Genomic DNA, 21,166 nt, shown 5'->3' with positions numbered 1-21,166 from the left:
TTGAGACTGCTGGTCCTCCTACAGGGTCACCCTCCTCCTCAGCTTCTTTCAGCCTTCCCTAATTCAACAATAGGGATCAGCTGCTTTTGTCCATTGGTTGGGTGCAACTATCTGTATGTACTCACTAATAAGTGGATATTGGCCAAAACAAAAAACAAACAAACAAACAAAAATCAGAATACCCAAGATACAGTCCACAGAACTCAAAAAGGTCAACAAACTGAAGTGCCCAAGTGAGAACACCTCAGTCCCACTTGGGAGAGAAAAGAAAGCAATCACAAGTGGGGAGGGAGGGAAGGACCTGGGAGGGAAAGTAGACAGAGTGGGGGAAGAGGGAGGGAGGGGAACCTGATCTGGTATTGAGTAAGGGGAAAGGATTGAAGCCCTGAGGGCCAGAGAAAGAATGGAAAGGAGGTAGGAGGTGGGGAGAGGGGACATCCCAGAATGCACCAGAGACCTTGGAGGTGAAAGACTCAGAACTCAAAGGGAAGGACCTTAGATGGTATGTTGGACAGTAGGGAGAGGGAAGTTATAGATCCCACCTCCAGCAGAAAGAGAGGACATCAAATGAGGGAAGGGGTTGCCATCCCACAATCACAACTCTGACCCATAATTGTTCCTGTCTGAAAGAATTACAGGGATGAAAATGGAGAGGAACCTGAGGAAAAGAAGGTCCAATGACAGGCCCAAAGAGGGATCCAGGGTCACAAGGCCTGACACTATCACTGAGGCTATAGAACACTAACAAAAAGGGACCTAGTATTACTGAACTCTGGAAGATCCAACAAGCAGCTGAAAGAGTCAGAGGCAGATAGTTGTACTCAACCAATGGACAGAAGCAGCTTTCTTTGAAAAAAATTATTTATTTTATGTATATAAGTGCACAGTTGCTCTCTTCAGACATGCCAGAAGAGGATTTCATTACAGATGGTTGTGAGCCACCGTGTGGTTGCTGGGATTTGAACTCAGGACCTTTGGAAGAGCAGTCAGTGCACTTAACTGCTGAGCCATCAGCAGCCCCAGATGGTGCTTTTTCCATGTGTGGTTTTAATTAGAGGAACAACTGATTCAGGCACAGTGAATATCAATGATTTTTCAGAGTGAGAGTGCAAGTCGGTACTGTATCATTCACATTCTTTTCACTTGTTTGGGGGTGGGGTGGCCCTGGGCTTTGTAGAACCACCAGAGTGTAGTTTCCACTGTCCACTGTCCGCCCAAGAGTCTCATCTATCATCTCTACATGCCTTAGTTAGTGAAGGGAGGTATCTAGGTTAATGTGAGCTGCAGTAAACCAGAGCAAAGGTCAGACAAAACAGTGGAAGATGCAGCAAAGCCAGAAGGAAGGGTAGAGCAAAGTCATATATTTCTATGACAATTAGAAGAAAGCATGAAATCATTTTAGATTGAAGAAACAAATTCCTGTTTTAATAACTAGTACCATAAGTGTGTTGGCCCTTTGTCCTTCAGGGTTTCCCAGAGCATGTGCCATGAAGGAAAACCAAGAGAAGTATTGGGAAGAAATATGAGAAGCCATGAAGATGACATAAAAACTAGAGACTGCAGCCACCAAAAGAAGCAGTCTTTATTTCAGCTTCAAGACACTAGCCATATAGTACAACACAAAGGCAAGACTATATTTTACAATCCATGTGTCTGGCAACTGTCATTTTTACCTTCTTGGGAAAGGCATGTATGCATCTACTAACTGGCCATGGATAGTTGTCCTCACTCAGAAAATTGTTCACTTGGGGACAGCTGCCACAGGTTACTGGGAATAGGCAGTTTACATAGTAAATATGCTTTACAGGCCTAAATTTTATTGCTGTGCTGGTCTGAAAAAGATGGATAGTATACTCAGGCAGTCTCAGGAAGAGACTGGCTCTTGACTTTTGCAAAACATTCATAAAAGATGCTCCTGAGAGCAAAAGGCTATTGTAACATTTTTTTTAAATACCGTGCATAAAGTAAAGACAATGAAAATATCCTCTATAATGAATGAAAAACTTCTTTATACTTTTAACAGTTAAAGAGAGGTAACAGAGCTGGGAGTTCTTTGTCAGTCTCTAGATGCACACAGCAGGTAGTCAAATTACAAGTGAATGGAACTGGAAGAAATTATGTCTGGAATATACTAAATATATGGAGTTTAAGACATGGAATTATCAATTGAGATGGTACTCTAAATATGAGAAGTTGAGAATTCTCTAAATATGAGAAGTCTCAGCCCACTCAGGGTCACCTAGCACCACAATGCTCCACTGAAGCTGACATGCTGTCCTAGACAAAGCTGTGTTGCGTGACATAAAAAGCTTGACTGGAACCCAACATTTAATATACATTGAAAATTTGTATGTACTTGAAATTGGTATACATTTAATATACCAAAAGGATATCTTGGCTTAATTTACCTGATGAAAGCCCAGATAGTCCACAATTGTTGCTGATGCATAAAAGATCATCCCTTCGGCACTCACCACCAGAGCGAAGCCATTGAGAGACTAAGAGACAAAAAACATCAAATAAAGTCAAGTTGACTCACCCAAAGTGAAAAGAACAAGAGGTGATTAATTCTGTATAATTTCCCAACATCCTTTCTATTTTGTATGACCTCTAGAAATGTTCTCTTCAACTTTCACAGAGTTAGAAAGGGCAATTTGCAAATTCATCTGGAATAACAAAAACCTAAGATAGCAAAAACTATTCTCAACAATAAAAGAACCTCTGGTGGAATCACCATGACTGACCTCAAGCTGTACTACAGAGCAATTGTGATAAAAACTGCATGGTACTGGTACAGCGACAGACAGGTAGATCAATGGAATAGAACTGAAGACCCAGAAATGAACCCACACACTTATGGTCACTTGATCAAATGTGCTAAAACCATCCAGTGGAAAAAAGACAGCATTTTCAACAAATGGTGCTGGCACAACTGGCGGTTATCATGTAGAAGAACTTTTTATCTCCTTTTTGTAATAAGTCCCCACTAAGAGGAGACAGAGGAGGTTACCCATGGTTTGTGAGGCTGAAAACGCAGATCTCTTTCCAGGGGATATAGAATGTACATTAAATGAAATACAAACAGCATCAGGATGACATAACGAGGCATCATTACAAGAGAAAGCAAAAATGGGGACCGTCTCCTTCATTGTCCCATCTTCTGTATACTATTTTGGAATTTTTCCAACTTTTGTAAAAAAATTTGTGTCCATATTCTCTCCTAATTTTGGTGTCTAGCGGAAAAAAAAACCCAACCTGGTCCATTTCCCATCATTTTGACCTACTTATTGAGGACAAGAGCAATATATTCCTTTAAATTCTGGTTGGCTGTAGCATTCATCCAACTTGGGCATATTTGGGGATTGCTAGACACAAAGGACTAAATTTTAACACTTATCAATTCAATGGCTTTTATTGTACTCAAGTTTTGAATTTTTTATAATATGTTTATGGATGCATAATTCTATCTTACCTTGTTTATAATTCAATCTCAGTTATATCCACAATTGTGGGCGCTTCCAAGTATATGGCTGTGTTGTGTTTGAGTTGGGCTCTTTTTGTTTGAAAAGCAAACCTATGTTCTGCCACAGTAGTTCTCAGAAATATCCCTAACAAAGGTATCCAGTATACTCAGAGTCACTTACTGTCACCACCAGTGAGTATTTGTGTGTCTGTCATCTACCCACCCATCCATCCATCAACTATCTACCTACCTGCCTGCCTATCATTTTCCCAACATATCTTTCATCTGTTATCTGTCTATTTTATATTTATAAACTTGTTGTCTGTATCAACCTATTTATCTCTGTCATCATGAAAAAGATAGTGTGGGGGCTATCTCATGAGCATCAAGCACAATATGTAGAATATCTTAATCTCACCTCACCCTGTGAGATCCAAATAGTCTGTACCAACCTGGGCAGTGCAGAATCTGAAGACTGTGTTCAATCACCTAGACAGTGTTATTCATAAATGTTTCAGTGTATAGCTTTGAAACACAGATAATTGGAGATCATCTCATTGTAACACATTTCCTTTAATTTTTAATATTGTAGGTACTCCCCACGTTTTTCAAGTCAGTTCATTAGGTGATAAATTAAATTTTGGTTTCATAGTTTTTATTTATTTGATTATTAGTAAGATTAAAAACATTCCATGAATTTACTGATAGACTGTTTGGCAAATGACCTATGCACGTCATGTACCAATCTCTCTGTGAGTGTTTATACATGTTAATAGATGTGGTGAGCCTCAAAGCATGTAATTGCAGAAATATCAGCAATGAATCCTGGGAATCTGAAATGTTTATTACAAAAGAAAGAAGAGATAAGCACACTTCAAAAACTGAAGAGAAGCTAACTGTATCTCATGGGAGCAGAAGGAAGAAGAAATAAAAGTAAGTGGAATCAGTGGAATGTTTTATGGCCCTCTTATCCCTGTCTAGCTTTTAGGCAGAAAAAATTGTGGATCAGGTTTTTTGGCTGGGTTGGTGTCCCCATTCCTCCACTGGAAATCTTTCCTGGTTACAGGAGGTGGCCATTTCAGGGTCTATATCTCCTATTGCTAGGAGTGGTAGCTGGGATCAACCTCATAGATTCCTGGGAGTTTCCACTGTCCTAGGCTTCTAGCTCCTCCCAGAGATTCTCCTTCCCCTCAGGAGTCCAGTTTTCTCTCCCTTCATCCTCCTCAACTTGACCCCTCTCCACCCCCTCTCTCATCCAGCTCCCTCTCTCCTCCCAACCCCAATATCTATTTTATTTCCCCTTCTCCGTGAGATTCAAACATCCTCTTTTGGGCCCTCCTTTTTACTTAGCTTCTTTGAGTCTGTGGATTGTGGAAAGTTTATCCTGTACTTTATGCATAATATTCACTTATAAGTGAGTCCATATGTTTGTCTTTCTGAGTCTGTGTTACTTCACTCAGGATGATATTTTCTAGTTCCATCCAGTTGCCTTCAAATTTCATGATGTCCTTATTTTTAATAGCTTAGTAATAGTCCATTGTGCAAATGTACCACATTTTCTTTATCCATTCTTCAGTTGATGGATATCTATGTCATTTCCAGTTTCTAACTATTATGAATAAAGCTGCTATGAACATAGTTGAGCAAGTGTCCTTGTGGGAGCATCTTTTGGGTATATGCCCAGAAGTGGTATAGCTGGGTCTTGAAGTAGAACTATTCCCAGTTTTTTTTTTTTTTTAGAAACTGACAAATTGATTTCCAAAATGGCTTACAAGTTTGCACTCCCACCAGCAAAGGAGTGTTCCCCTTGCTCCACATCCTCACTAGCATGAGATGTCAATTAAGTTTTTTATATTAACCATTCTGATAAGTGTAAGATAAAAATCTCAGAATTGTTTTGATTTGCATTTCTCTGATGACTGAGGATGTTGAACATTTCTTTAAGTGTTTCTCAGTCATTAGAGATTCTTCTGTTGAGAATTCTCTGTTTAGCTCTGTACTCCAATTTTTAGTTGGGTTAAAGAACTTCTTGAGTTCTTTATATATTTTGCATATCAGTCCTCTGTCTGATGTAGCGTTGGTGAAGCTCTTTTCCCATTCTGGAGGCTGCTATTTTGTTCTGTTGATGGTATACTTTGCCTTACAGAAGCTTTTCAGTTTTGTGTGATCCCACTTATTGTTGATCTTAACAAAAATTGAGGGAATGGCCAACCAATGACTGGCTCAACTTGATACCCATGCCATGAGAGAGAGTCCACCCCTGACGCTATTAATGATATTATGCTGTACTTGCAGACTGGAGCATAACTGCCATCTGAGAGGCTTCACCCAGCAACTGATGGACTCTGATGCAGAGTCCCAGAGACAAACATTAGTTAGAAAGAACTCAGGGAATCTTGTGGAAGGGGGTGAAAAGAATTGAAGGAGCCAAAGAGGTCAAGGCTATTACAAGAAAACCTACAGAAACAATTAACCTGGACCCACAGGGGCTCACAGAGACTGAACAACTAACCAGAGAGCACACATAGGACAGATGTAGTCCTCTGACACATAGTAACAGATGTGCAGCTTGGTTTTCATATGGGATCCCTAACAGCGTAAGCAGGGACTATCTCTGACTCTGTTGCCCGCTTTTGAATCCCAGTCCCCTTGTTTAGCTTCAACAGGAGATGTACCTAGTCCTACTGCGAATTGATATGCCAAGATGGGTTGATATCTAGGGGAGGCCTTCCCTTCTTTGAAGAGAAATGGAGGGGAGTGAGAGGAGGTGAGGTGGGGAGGGAGTGGAAGTTGCAGTGGGGATGTAAAGTAAATGAATGAGTGAATGAATGAATGAATGAATGAATGAGAATAGATGAAAAGAAAATGGCTTATGGCAAATGACAGAGGTCACCTACAATATGAAAATTGCATTTTTTTTTTACAATTTTTATGTTGAGTGAAAATCTCCAACAAGATTCTTCAAGGAAAATGCAAGTTTCAAAAGTCAGAAATTTACAAATCTTACAGTTTTTAAAGAGATTATAGGTAGATATTAAGTGTGAAATTTAGAAAATTAAATATGTAATAAAACAGGTTATATTTTGAAATATATAACTTAACAAAAGTGATAGAAAAAAATCTAACTACCACAGTACCCACTTTTTGTTTGTCAGTTCCTGTGGAATCAAACACACATCCTCCATAGGGCCCAGGAATCCACTCCTGGTACTTTCTACACTTAATCATTTCCTGCTTTATTAAAACGGACATTTAACATGATGTAACAATATGGAATATACCACAACCACAATCTTTTTGTTTTAAAAGGTCTGTTTGCTTCCTTTAGAAAAACGAGGTTTTCTTGTAATGACAGAATAGGTCCAGGCATCACTGTAGTCTTTTTGTTTGTTTGTTTGTTTGTTTGTTTGTTTGTTTGTTTGTTTTGAGGCAGGGTTTCTCTGTGTAGCCCTGGCTGTCCTGGAACTCACTCTGTAGACCAGGCTGGCCTCGAACCCAGAAATCTGCCTGCCTCTGCCTCCCAAGTGCTGGGATTAAAGGTGTGCGCCACCACCGCCTGGCTCACTGTAGACTTTTTGATCAGACCCAGAAAGTACAGGCAATAAATGAATAAATAAATAAATAAATAAATAAATAAATAAATAAATAAATAAGGTGGAATTCTATCAAACCATGAAGCTTCTACACAGCAAAATCTCAACAGAGGCAGAAGACACACAGGAGAAATCTCTGCAGACTAACTACATTTTGACAAAGGATTAATATCTATAATATATAAAGAACTTACACAATGCAATAGTGGAAAGAAAAATAATCTGATTTAAACATAGGCAAAGGATCTAATAGACATTTGTGGAAAGAAAATATACGAGCTAATGGCCAACAGGTTTACAGAAAGTGCACAGCATCACTGATATTGAGGAAATGCAAATCAAACCAGAGTGATGTCATTTTATCATCTTAGTAGTTATGATTTAAAAGATTAAATGTTTAAGGCATGGTAGCCCACACCTTTAATTCCTATCACTTAGGAGGCAGAGACAAGTATAGTTCAAGGTTTCAGTTTCAGACATCATAGTGGTCTGGTCTGAATAGTGAGTTCCACAGACCACATAGTGAGACTCTGTCTCAAAAAGATTAAAGATAACAAGTACTGGCAAGATGCTCCACAGCTAAAGTCCTTTGGCACCAAGCCTGATAACCTGAGTATATTTGCTTTAGGAATGTAAGATTGGCTTGATATTGGTAACTCCATTAACATACTATAGCACAGATCTAAAGAAAAATATCTGAGAATTCTTTATAGATAATAAAAAAATAAAAATAAAACAAGCTGGCTGGCTTCTCATACTTCTTGCCTGGCATGGCTGAACTGTTTCTTGAAGGTTTTTCAACATTTTCTTACAAAACAAAAACAAAAATAAACAACAAACAACAACAACAAAATCTGTGCACGATATGTGCATTCCTCAATTACATGGAGAATCTCTTTCTTACTATTACCATAGTCACTTTATTCAGATAGTATATCAGAGACAAAGACAGAGAACACGTGTGGAGGCCAGAGAAGAACGTTGGATGTGAGATTTGAAGCTAAAGCTCAACATTTTGACTAGGGTAACCAGACAGAAAACTTCCAGTATCTGACTAGCTCCACATTCTCAGTATTGGGGGGGGGGGCGATGTTGAAAGCGCACATGCCATGCACAGCTTTTACATGGGTGCTAAGGATTTGAACTTGGGCTTGCTTGTTTTCACAGCAAGCATTCTTACCGACTGAAGCATTTCTTTCCTTTTTTTTTTTAAATTTATTTTTTTATTAGGTATTTTCCTCGTTTACATTTTCAATGCTATCCCAAAAGTCCCCCATACTCACCCCCCCAATCCCCTACCCCCCACTCCCCCTTTTTGGCCCTGGGGTTCCCCTGTACTGGGGCATATAAAGTTTGCAAGTCCAATGGGCCTCTCTTTGCAGTGATGGCCGACTAGGCCATCTTTTGATACATATTCAGCTAGAGACAAGAGCTCCGGGGTACTGGTTAGTTCATATTGTTGTTCCACCTATAAGGGTTGCAGTTCCCTTTAGCTCCTTGGGTAATTTCTCTAGCTCCTCCATTGGGGGCCCTGGGATCCATCCAATAGCTGACTGTGAGCATCCACTTCTGTGTTTGCTAGGCCCCAGCATAGTCTCACAAGAGACAGCTATATCTGGGTCCTTTCAGCAAAATCTTGCTAGTGTATGCAATGGTGTCAGCATTTGGAAGCTGATTATGGGATGGATCCCTGCATATGGCAATCACTAGATGGTCCATCCTTTCGTCACAGCTCCAAATTTTGTCTCTGTAACTCCTTCCATGGGTGTTTTGTTCCCATTTCTAAGAAGGGGCAAAGTGTCCACACTTTGGTCTTCGTTCTTCTTGAGTTTCATGCGTTTAGCAAATTGTATCTTATATCTTGGGTATCCTAAGTTTCTGGGCTAATATCCACTTATCAGTGAGTACATATTGTGCGAGTTCCTTTGTGACTGGGTTACCTCACTCAGGATGATGCCCTCCAGGTCCATCCATTTGCCTAGGAATTTCATAAATTCATTTTTTTAATAGCTGAGTAGTACTCCATTGTGTAAATGTACCACATTTTCTGTATCCATTCCTCTGTTGAGGGGCATCTGGGTTCTTTCCAGCTTCTGGCTATTATAAATAAGGCTGCTATGAACATAGTGGAGCATGTGTGAAGCATTTCTTAAAACCCTCATTATCTTCCAGTCAACATCTGGTTGTCCTGTATGGCTACAGGTCTCCAGACCCTACCTGCTGGGTTCCCAGGCAAGTCCAGCAACTGTGAGTTAGGCTTGCCATTGACCGGATGGGCCATGGTACTATATGGAGGTTTTACTTCATTGTCAGGAGTTCTCCTTCTCTGACCTTGTTTGGGGAGTTCAAAAACCCCACACCGCTACTTAAAGGATGTCACGTAGCCTTGGTTAAGATTATAGGTTAACTTCCTTTCTTCCAGGAAGAGTTTGTTCAGCTAGCACCTGAGATTCCTGAAATACTTCCCCATTGTAATGAGGCGGTACCCTAAGCCTTCAGCCAATGACCTTCCCTTCCTGGGTATTCTCACACCCTCCCCCCAAGAGGTATATAATGCGTGGTTCACCCTGAATAAAATGTATCCACTCACATCCCCCACCAATAGAGCCATATGAATAAACAAGGATTGTCTCAGAGAGCTGCTTCATTATATATTGCCACAGGGAAGGCATTTGCCTAAAAGAGCCATGCCTAAGTCTCCCAAAAAAAGACTTTCTCTTCTCTAGCTGCTCAGGTATTTGACACTTGCTCCCCAAATCCGATTAGATCCTGCTTGTTGTACAGGGTTCTGCCTTTCCCTTTCTGCCTAGCTGCAGACACCCTGATGGGAAAGGTGAACAACCAACCTTAAATCTAATTCCTGACTTCCTCTCCAGGTAGTACACCAGCAGTGTATGGGTACCCAAAGAAAGGACTAGGAACCACAGCATTCATCCCAGATCTAGCTGTTTCCCCTTCTGGTCCTGTGTCTAGAGGCATCTGCTGTCCTAATGAGAAACATGGGCTGCAGACTTTCCATTACAGACTTTGGCCTGACTTTTCTGGTCTGCTTGCTCTCAGCAGAGATGCAGAACAGGTAGGACACGTTCATTCTTCAGGCCACAGCTCTGCATGCTTCCCTGGAGGCCTGCTGCCACCCAGGATAACCAGAGGCCATCATCCATAAGGCACTACTAGGCCAGTCAACCAAATAGCTAAAGGCCAATGTAAGAGCACAAACAACAAGAGCCAGTGCATTATGGCACCACCAGAACCCAGCTATCCTACTACAGCAAGCCCTGGATATCCTAACATAGCTGAAGAACAAGAAAATGACCTTAACTCTAATCTTATGAAGATGATAGAGGCCTTTAAAGAGGAAAGAAATTCATTCCTTAAAGAAATACGTGAAAATACAACCAAACAGGTAGAGGCCCTTAAAAAAGAAAATGAACAAATATAAAGAAATACAGGAAAATGCAATCAAACGGGTGAATGAAATGAAAAACAAACAAACAAAAAACTGTTTAAGACCTGAAAATTGAAATAGAAGCAATACGATAAACACAAACTGAGGAATCCTGGAGATGGAAAATCTATGAAAGAGAACAGGAACTACAGACACAAGAATCACCAACAAATATAAGAGATGGAAGAGAAAATCTCAGGCATAGAAGATACCATAGAAGATATTGATATATCAGCCAAAGAAAATGTTAAATAAAAAAATCCTGACACAAAACATCCAGGAAATTTGTGACACTAGGAAAAGATCAAATTTAAAAATAATAGGAATAGAAGGAAACGATCCCCAGCTTAAAGACCCAGAAAATATCTTCAACAAAATCATAGAAGAAAATTTCCTGAACCTACAGAATGAGATGGCCATAAACATACAAGAAGCTTTACAGAATACCAAATAGATTGGACCAGAAAAGAAAATCCTCATACTACATAATAATCAAAACTCTAAATGTACAGAGAAAAAGAAAAAACATTAAAAGCTGCAAGGAAAAAAAGACCAAGTAACATAGAAAGATAGACCTTTCAGAATTATACCTGACTTCTCAACAGAGATTTTAAAAGCCAGAAGGGCCCAGGTAGATGTCTTGTACACCCTAAGAGACCACAGATGTCAGCTCAGATGACTATGCTCAGCAAAATTTTCAGTCACCATAGATGGAGATACCAAGATATTCCATGACAAAACCAAATTTAAACAATATCTTTCCACTAGTCCAATCCTACAGAGGATAATAGAAGTAAAACTCCAATACAAGGAGGTTAACTAAACAAAAGAAAACACAAGGAATTATTCATTTCATACCAGCAAAACCAAAAGAAGAGAATACACACACACACACACACACACACACACACACACACACACAAACATCACCAACATCAAAATAACAAGAACTAACAATCATTGGTCATTAATATCTCTCAACATCAATAGATTCAATTAACCAATAAAAAAGACACAGGCTAGCAGAGTGGATAGAAAAACAGGATCCATCATTCTGCTGCATACAAGAGACACACCTCAGCAATAAAGATAGACATTACCTCAGAATAAAGGGCTGGGGAAAGGTTTTCCAAGCAAGTACACCCAAGAAACAAGCTGGAGTAGGCATTCTAATATCTAATAAAACAGATTTACAATCAAAAGTAATAAAAAGAGATGGAGAAGGACACTTCATGTACATAAAAGAAAAAAAATCCACCAAGATGACATCTCAATTCTGAACATCTATGCCCCAAATGCAAGGGACCCACATTCATAAAAGAGGCATTACCAAAGCTTAAATCACAGATCAAACCCCAGACATTAATAGTAGGAGACTTCAACACCCCACTCTCACCAATGAACAGCTCATCAGAAAGTAAATGGAGAAATATGAAACTAACAGATGTTGAGTAACAAATGGATCTAACAGATAACTACACCAAACGCAAAAGAATATACTTAGTTTCAGCACCGCATGGAAACTTCTCCAAAGCTAACCATATACTCTGTCACACAGCAAATCTCAACAGAAACAAGAAGATTGAAATAACCCCCTACATCTTTATCATATCATCATGGATTCAAGCTGGACTTCAACAACAAAAGAAACAAGAGAAAGCCTATAAACATGGAAATTGAACAACTCTCTAATCAATGACCACTGGGTCAAAGAAGAAATAAAGGAATCAAAGACTTTCTAGAATTCAATGATAATTAGGGCGCAACATACCCAAACTTATGGGACACAATGAAAGCAGTGTTAAGAGGAAAATTCATAGCACAGAGTGCTTTCATGAAGAAATTGGAGAGATCTCATACTTGCAACTTAACAGCACACCTGAAAGCTCTAGAACAAAAAGAAACAAACACACACAAGAGGAGTAGATGGAAGGAAATAATCAAACTCAGGGTGGAAATCAAGCAATTAGAAACAAAGAGAACAATACAAAGAATCAATAAAAGCAAGAGCTAGTTCTTTGAGAAAATCAACAAGATAGACAAAACCTTAGCCTAACTAAATGACAGAATGACAGTACCCAAATTAACAAAATCAGAAATGAAAAGGGAGACATAACAATGAACATTGAGGAAATTCAAAGAATCATTAGGTATTACTTCAAAAGCCTATACTCCAGGAAAATTGGACAGTCTAAATAAAATGTAAAGTGAATAAAAAATAAACTATTAAAAATATAAAAAAAGTTATTATGTAAGAAAAACCTCATTTAATGACTTTTTGTGAAACTTAAACTAGCAACTTGAGCAGCAATTTTAAAAATCAAACATTGTGACACGAGACAATCCACAATACTGATTTGCTACTAATATGCTGAAAACGGCAGTCAGAAAATACCAAAAGATTTTGTCTAATGTAAATAAACATCACATTTCTGTAAGAGCAGAAAATTCTGTATGTATAATACAAACACTGCACTTTATAACATATAATAGTCTTAAATGGTAGCATATAGACTGAAAAGTATAAATGTGTATTCAGAACCAAGGCTGCTGTGGAACTCTGAGATACAGAAGAGGTGCTGTCAGAAATAGCTCAAATTCCTTACATGTCTGGTTTTGAATTAATTTTTGGTCACCAAGAAAGCCTTTTATTCAGACACTTTTATTGTAAAATTTTCAGAGCTTCCACATTAAGTTTCATGATTCCACTGTGGGGTAGCAACCCATAGTTAGATTCTGGATATTTCCATTTGTATGTAGTTATTTTGTATGCACATCGTGGTGCTTATGTGGAAATCTGAGGACAAATTTCAAGAGTCAATTCTACCCTGTGTTCCTGGGTACTCGGTATTGAATTAGGACCATTAGGGTGCGTGGGAATAACCTTTACCCACTGAGCTATCTCATGGCCTCAAAAACTAGGGGTTTTTTAAATGGCAGGTTTTTTATAACTTTGTGAGTGTGTGAGTGTGTGTGTGTGTGTGCGTGCGAGTGCATGTGTGTTTGATGACAGTAAACTCCTCAGAGCCTCTATGTACTGGTGAGTAGCCCATTACTAAGCTGTATTTCCAGAGCTATACTTTTAACTTTCAAAAAAAAACTTTTAATGTTATGACCAAAAATAATATAAAAACTCATGATTTCAACGATTTTAAGAGCACAGCACAGCACAGCACAAAGACATTCAGCACAATTCACAACAATTTTTATTAGATATTTTCTTTATTTACATTTCAAATGCTATCCCGAAAGTTCCCTATACCCTCCCCCCAATTCATAACATTTGTGACCACCATCATTTATCTAAGTACCCTGTACCCCTAAAACTTTGAGCTCTGTCACGACTAAATGCCAACTCTCTCTGCCTCTAGCCTTGGTAACCTAGTACATCTAGCCTCTGTCTATACTCTGGCCCTTCTCGAGACACATAAGTGAATCCACACAGCATTTATCCATCTGTGACTGGATTATTTACATTGCATAACAATCTCAAAGTTCATCTACCTTGCAGCATATGTCATATTCCTTTCTTGCTCCCTGGCAACCATCATTTGAGTCTCCCCTTCCGTGAATTCCACTTTTTCAGATTCCACAGAAAAGTGAGGCCATGCAATGATTTTCTTTTTCTACCAGGCTTATTTTACTGAGTGGTCTTTCAGTTTCACTCAAGTTACTGCAAATGACAAGACTGCCTTCTTTTTACAGTTGAATTGTTATTCTATTGTATATATGTGTCACACTTTAACATCAGATCATCTGTTGATGGACACTGGGTTGTTTCCATTTCGTGGCTATTGTGAATAATGCTGAAGCAAATATAGGAGTATAAATATTTCTTCAACATAATGATTTCATTTCCTTCAGATACACACCCTTTAGGAGGATTGCTGGGCCATATGGTAACTCCATTTTTAGTTTTTGGAGGAACATTCATACTCTTTTCTGCAATAGCTGAAGGCCATTTCATCACTTAGGTGAAGTGACATCTCAAGTGGGTTTCATCTGTACCTCCCTGACGACTAGTGACTAAGCACTCTTATATCTATTAACTTCTGTATATCTTCTTCTAAGAAATGTCTATCTAGGTCTTTGCTTATTTATTTATTTGTTTGTTTGTTTGTTTGGTTGGTTGGTTGGTTGGTTGGTTGGTTTTTCAAGACAGAGTTTCTCTGTTTAGCCCTGGCTAGGTAGACCATGCTGACCTCGAACAAAGATCTGTCTGCTTCTGCCTCCAGAGTGCTGGGATTAAAAGCAAGCACTACTACCACCCTACTTCCTTTGCATATTTTTTGTTGTTGTTGTTTTTCTTTTTTTTATTAGATATTTTCTTTATTTACATTTCAAATGCTATCCTGAAAATTCCCTATACCCTCCCCCATGCCTTGCTCTCCTACCCACCCACTCCCACTTCTTGGCCCTGGCATTCCCCTGTACTGGGACATATAAAGTTTGCAAGACCAAGGGGCCTCTCTTCCCAATGATGGCCAACTAGGCCACCTTCTGCTACATATGCAGCTAGAGACACAAGCTCTGGGGGTACTGGTTAGTTCATATTGTTGTTCCACCTATAAGGTTGCAGACCGCTCCAGCTCCTTGGGTTCTTTCTCCAGCTCCTTCATTGGGGGCCTTGTGTTCCATCCAATAGATGACTGTGAGCATCTGCCAGGCACTAGCATAGTCTCACTCGAGACAGCTATATCAGGGTCCTTTCAGCAAAATCTTGCTGGTGTATGCAATAGTGTCTGTGTTTGGTGGCTGATTATGGGATGGACCCCCAGGTGGGGCAGTCTCTGGATGGTCCATCCTTTTGTCTTAGCTCCAAACTTTGTCTCTGTAACTCCTTCCATGGGTGTTTTGTTCCCTGTTCTAAGGAGGAATGAAGTATCCACACTTTGTTCTCCTTTGCATATTTTAAACATTATTTTTGTTGTTGGTGGTGGTGGTGGTTGGCTTTGTTGTTGTTCTGCCTTTTGATAGTCGAGTCTTATGTTTTAAACATTAACCCCTCACTGGATGTATATTTTTTTCAGATGCTTTCTCTCATTCTGTGTTCCGTATTTTCACATTATTGACTGTTTCCTTCACTGTGCAGAGGATCTTAGATTGATACAATCCTGTTTCTCTGTTTTTCCATTCATTTATAGATAGACACTTGGGTGGCTTCTCCTTCTGACTTGGTGAGGAGGGCTTCTGAGAATGTGGGTGGGAACAGTGCAGGTCAATTGGAGAAAGAAGGTTCAGAGGGCGGGGAGGGTCCATTTGACACTTAGCTCTTCCTGCAGTCTAGAAACTTGCAGTGAAGCTTGATTGTCACACTGCTGCCTTCATGACTAGCATGCTTTTCACAAAGGGGCATCTAGTACTTTTGACCCATATCTCAAGTGTGCTGACTTGAGATTCCAGAGTTTTTGTTCTGCTTACATTTGATCTCAGTGAGGAATATATCCAAGTTTGACAGCCCCTGTATCATTCCACCTACTGTCTAGGTGGATCTGGGCACAGCTAGGGTGAGTGAGGGCAGAGCTGAGGCTATGGAAGGGTGGAAATCTAAAGCCAGCATGGTTAGGGTAGGCTTGGTAAGCTTGCCCTAGGCTAGCGCTCAGTTCCTAGAGCTATCATTTCCATCTGGTCCATACATTAGAAACAGTCAATTCTGTCCAGAATTTGGGAGACCAAAATCACCATAATTTGCATTGTTGGCTATTATTCATCACCCAACCCATAGACTTGCTGCAGCCCCCTATCCAGACAGACCTGGGAGAAATGCACTGGGAGGTGCACTGAGAGGTAGTTAGAGACTAAGGCATCATACTGCATGCGAACTTAGGCTGTTATGTGAGAACAAAACCAACAGGGCAATAAGTAGGTGAACTATGAAGGGGAATGCCCTCACCTCTGATAGAATGGCTCTTCTAGGCAGCTATCATGGTGTTGGGCACCCCCCTCTCTCTTAGGTGAGTGGCAGATGTGTAGCAGGCTAAGCCAGAGCATATGTCCTTAGTATTGAGCCCACTGGACAAAGACATAGCTCAGTTGTGCTCTCCAGATCCTGCAACAGCTTTTCCCAGCTCAGTGCTTGCCACGTACTCATGATAGCCTACTAATAATAGTTCAAAGACCAAAGAAAATTTCAAGACTTGAGTATATAAAATGTCTTCTTAAAAAAGATTTTATGAGATTAGTCACAAGCAAAAACAATCTTAATTTTAACTCACAAGGCAGAATTTTTTTTAAGACTATAAAATGCTGTTTGTGGGATCATATGGATTCAATATCAGATTGACTTTCTGGTCCAGAATTGTCATGCCAAATTCTTTTACACATGTGGAACCATCTTTCAAATATGCATCATGAATTTTTTTCTTTTCTTTCTCTTTTTATCCCTACAAGTTTTTTTTTTTTCAAGCAAAGCAAAACAAAAAACCTACGGTACATGGAAAATGAGATCACTTTTCCAAGTGGAAAAACGGATTTAGCCCTAAGGTTAAAGACTGCATTTTTTAAGGGGAAAAAGAAGTCATCCATGTTTAATGTAAAAGTCACAACACAAAGCACCTGCCACAAGGTACAGGCAACGGTCAGTGGCCTGATGGCACCTCTGCTCTGTCTTGGCATTCCTCCCACCCTCTGCACACAGAGAGGCCAGCACTTTGAGAAGTTGTACTTCCTTTGGCGAACTCTGGCTATCTTGATTCCTTCCAGTCCCATGGCAGGAAAATAGCCAGCAAGTACTTCAAAGATTATTTTTGTCAAGGTCACAGCAGAGGGAAAAAGAAAAACAAAACAGAAAAAAAAAAAAAGGAGGGAAAAGGGAACAATTCTCAACAGCTTCTCTCATGTCTCCCCCTTGGCATTAGGGGAAGTTGGAGCAAGTCGTTCCCTCTGGGAGTTGCTGCCATGGTTACTGCACAGCAACAGGCCCTAGTCACGCGAGCAGCACTGGGCAGGCATTGGGGCAGCTGGCTGAGCTTCCTGGAGCCAGATCACTCGCAGGGGCTGTGGCATGGAACTTGCGTGCGTGCGAGCACTGTTCTAGCCGGGGGAGTGGAATAAATGGCTGTTTATAGATCCCACAAATAGTAAACTCAGCCTTGAATTTCTTCCATGAAGCAGCTAGAGCACTTGAAAGCGGTTCCTGAGAGACTAACTGTGGCTGCAGAGACAGCAGGTGTGGACAGCGCTGGAAGCACCGCACTCATTTCATTGTCAGCCATCTCTTGGGCTCCTACTGGTGTCCTACTGGACATCTCTTGTCCTACTGGTGGAAAGGTCTACAGCTAACCCAGAGCAGGTTAGAAACTGAGTGAGCAGTGTGGTCACTTCAGACTGTGTGTGGTTGGAGGCATGCTGGACAGGGAGGGTGAAACCTACTTCTAGATATCTGAATCACCCTCTGGGGTAGGGTCAAAAGCCATGTATCCTAACCAACAGGGATGTTGCTGGATGACAGAATGTACTGCCTCACTGACATGTGGGACAGGATACGACAGGGCCCCAGCAAAAGGGCACTACTCTGAGGTGGGCATCCCTGGGATTATCTGATTCCTGGGGTGGCCTTTCCATCCATAGCTAGCCTCAGGGGCAGGTTGTTGCTTCTTGGTGAAAACACTACCTACATATACATAGTGCAACGTATATGTTGAATTCCTGAAAGGGAAAGTACTTCGAATACACTTGAGAACAATAGACCCAGCAATCACAACTCAGTAATAAACCATGGGCTTCTCTGTCAGGAAAGCAGGAAGCTCAGAACTAGGAGATGAAGTTACCATGTTCTATAACTTGTTTGTTAATGGTCCCAAGAAACAGGACCCCCAAAATGCAGAGCCTAGTCACATTCAAATATCTGCCCTAGATTCCTGACCTATGCACTTCATTCTCTGCCATTTTTTAAGCCAGGGACATATAAGAATAGGTCCTCTCCATCCAGTGTTCCCAAAGGTTCTAAGTGACACAAACTATCTATCACCTTCATCAGCCCAGCCAATAGAGGACAGGCTCTAATCGTGGTCCTCAGCTTCAAACATGGCTCTCCTAGATCATGGCAGGTCTGCCCCACTCTCCTGGTCCTTTTCTCACCACGTTCCCTTTTTCTGTACCCTGGAGTTTCTTAGTGTTGGTTGGAAGACTCTGAAATTTTATACTTTCAGTTTTTAGCCATGGACTCCTAACTGTACCAAGAAGCTAAGTAGGTAGGAGACAGGGGATTCTTATCCTTCTGGCTCTAACCCTCAGTCTTCTTCTTAGTGACCAGTACATGGTCACTTACATGAAACATGAGTCAAATGTCAGTTCTGCCTACAAGGTCCCAGGAAGACATCCTAACTGGGAAGGTAGGTTTTTGACATCTTTCTTCAGAAGAACAACTCCAAAATAGTTTTCTCCAAATTACTACACTAGAAGTACTGGAGGTACTTGGAGTCTATCTATGAACCTCCTTTCTGGAGTCTGAAGGGTCTGTGGTAGCTTATCTAAAAGTTACAGAACGTACTGGTGCAGCTCAGAGAACTTCTGCCTGGTGCATGGCTGTGACTCCCCGACATATACAGTTATCCTATAACTGTTTCTGTATTACATTGTGAGGCAGAGTGGACAGGGGACAGCTAAAAACTAGCAGGCAGCCATGGGTTCTGCAGGACTCTCCCTTTCAGGGAGTTTGTGAGATTCCCTTCATCTGAGTATGTATTTCAGTAAATCTTTCTTTTTACAAACCACTTGCAACCAGAGGACTTTTGCTATGCCAGTTCAAGGACCCATAGCAGTCTTGGTCCTGATATACAAAGTCACCTACCCAGAAAGTCTCCCAGACTGTGCTTATTATCTTCATTTGTGCAAACCTACTTTAAACACAAAAATATAACATGCACCTTCAGTTCAGTTATACTGGAGGAGGCTGGGTCCCATAAAGGCCAAGGAAGCTCAGGCACCTGAGGCTGTCTAGAGCTGAGGTGTGGGAAGCCATCGTGTAGGCTGGGAATTTGATAATGAACAGCCTGGAAATTATTATGTTCCTGCCCCTCGCCAGAGGGTTTAAGATCATCCCTGACTGCTGGGCCCTGCCCACAAGGACAAGATTCAGAGATAGAGAAGCTGGTATTACAGATCTACCGCCACAGCAGTACTGTGCAAACAGCCTTCAGAGGGGACCCCTGCAGACTCCTTTGCAAGCCTCTTTTTCATAGGTAAACTCACTCAGGAAGCTGGCTGCCCTGACCATATACTTTCCTCAACCCATTCAGCAGACGAAGGCTGGCCAATGTCCCCAGGCATAGATCCCTTGTCTGGTATCCCAGGGGCAAAAGCAAAGAAACCTATGTGACATATATGGATCAAGCTAAGGAATTGATGTAAGGGTGACTATAAATAACAACTAAAAAGATGAGGGAGACTTTAGCAAAAGAAAACAAGAACAAGAAATGATATATTAGGTATTAATAAAAATGAAAATATTAGGTATGAAATGTGATAATATACACACAGTGGACCTGAACATAGTGGGAAGATGAACAGCAAGCTCTTGTGCCTGTGTGCATAGGGAAGGGCGACTATACAAAAAAAAAAATAGAAATTCTAGGTGTTTTCCTAGGATAGCGATGATCCTTGAATAGCACAACTCCTAAAAATAAACAAAGAACCAGGAATTAAGGCAAAAACTTTCAGAGTTGAACATGTTAGAGGGGACAACCAGGGTAAATAACAAAAAAAGATGCATCATAGCAAAATGTAAGGATGCCAAAGGCAAAGGAAAAGGCTACAAAACTTTCAAAGAGCAAAAGCACCAGTGTGGAGGATTCAGACTACCAGACACTACCAACAAAACAGCATACTATAAAAGTTGAGGGAGAAGGTTTTACACCTTACATCCTGTATCTACCCAAAGGGCTACCCAACTGTAACACAGAACAACAGTTTCTGGTTTGCTTTGAGACTGCCCTAGAAGATTTCATATCAAGACCCACAGTGCTGACACCCTGAAGAAGCCTTCTAGAGAGAGGCAGATCTGGACAATGGGGAGAGACAGGAAAATGACCAAAGGTTCTGGTTGGTTTCACAGTGATCCTGTCAATACAGAAAGAGAAGACAGAAATGAAGACAACGACCTGTGGTCTACATGAAATCAACCTGAGGCTCAGGATAGGGTCAGAAAGTCTAAAAGCTCTCAGAAGGTACCTGAGAGAATTCCCATATAAAGTATGATAAGAAAAAAAAATTTAAAAAAGAAGAAGGAGGAGGAGGAGAGGAAGAGGAAGAAAGAGGAGGAGGAGGAGGAGGAGGAGGAAGAAGAAGAAGAAGAAGAAGAAGAAGAAGAAGAAGAAGAAGAAGAAGAAGAAGAAGAACAACAACAACAACAACAACAACAACAACAAAAGTACGGTAAGAACAACAGTACACAAACCACAGGAAGGCTCAGCAGTCAACTGGAGTGTCAGAAGAGACACTAAAGAAAGTGTAAAGAGAAGAAAATGCAGATATGACAACAGAAACCAGCCCAACTATAAGAAACAACTGCAGTATAGTCATTGCTAAGAGTAAAGCTTACTTAAGGAAGAGGGTCCTTTGGTGCACTGTCTGCAAGAAGCTAACTTAGAAAACGGTAAACAGAAAGGACAAAAAGATACCCTGTGAAGTGAGAAGTCAAAATAACCCTGAGGCATAATTTTA

General features: G+C 40.6%; 1 protein-coding gene across 1 annotated transcript in view; it reads right to left on the bottom strand.

The window, feature by feature from the left end:
* The window catches only part of Ahrr (aryl hydrocarbon receptor repressor), a 71,280-nt gene that overhangs the window by 14,011 nt on the left and 36,103 nt on the right, over nucleotides 1–21,166 (bottom strand). Inside the window, exon 4 of the mRNA XM_021180983.2 lies at nucleotides 2,409–2,498. Coding sequence (XP_021036642.1) covers nucleotides 2,409–2,498 — 90 coding nt within the window. The remainder of the gene's footprint in view (nucleotides 1–2,408; nucleotides 2,499–21,166) is intronic.

This window comes from Mus caroli, unplaced genomic scaffold (genome assembly GCF_978045245.1).
Source record: "Mus caroli unplaced genomic scaffold, Mus_caroli_1 scaffold_15, whole genome shotgun sequence".
Classification (NCBI taxonomy): domain Eukaryota; kingdom Metazoa; phylum Chordata; class Mammalia; order Rodentia; family Muridae; genus Mus; species Mus caroli.
Note: the sequence above shows the minus strand (reverse complement) of the source record. Positions and strands in the feature narration are given on the sequence as shown.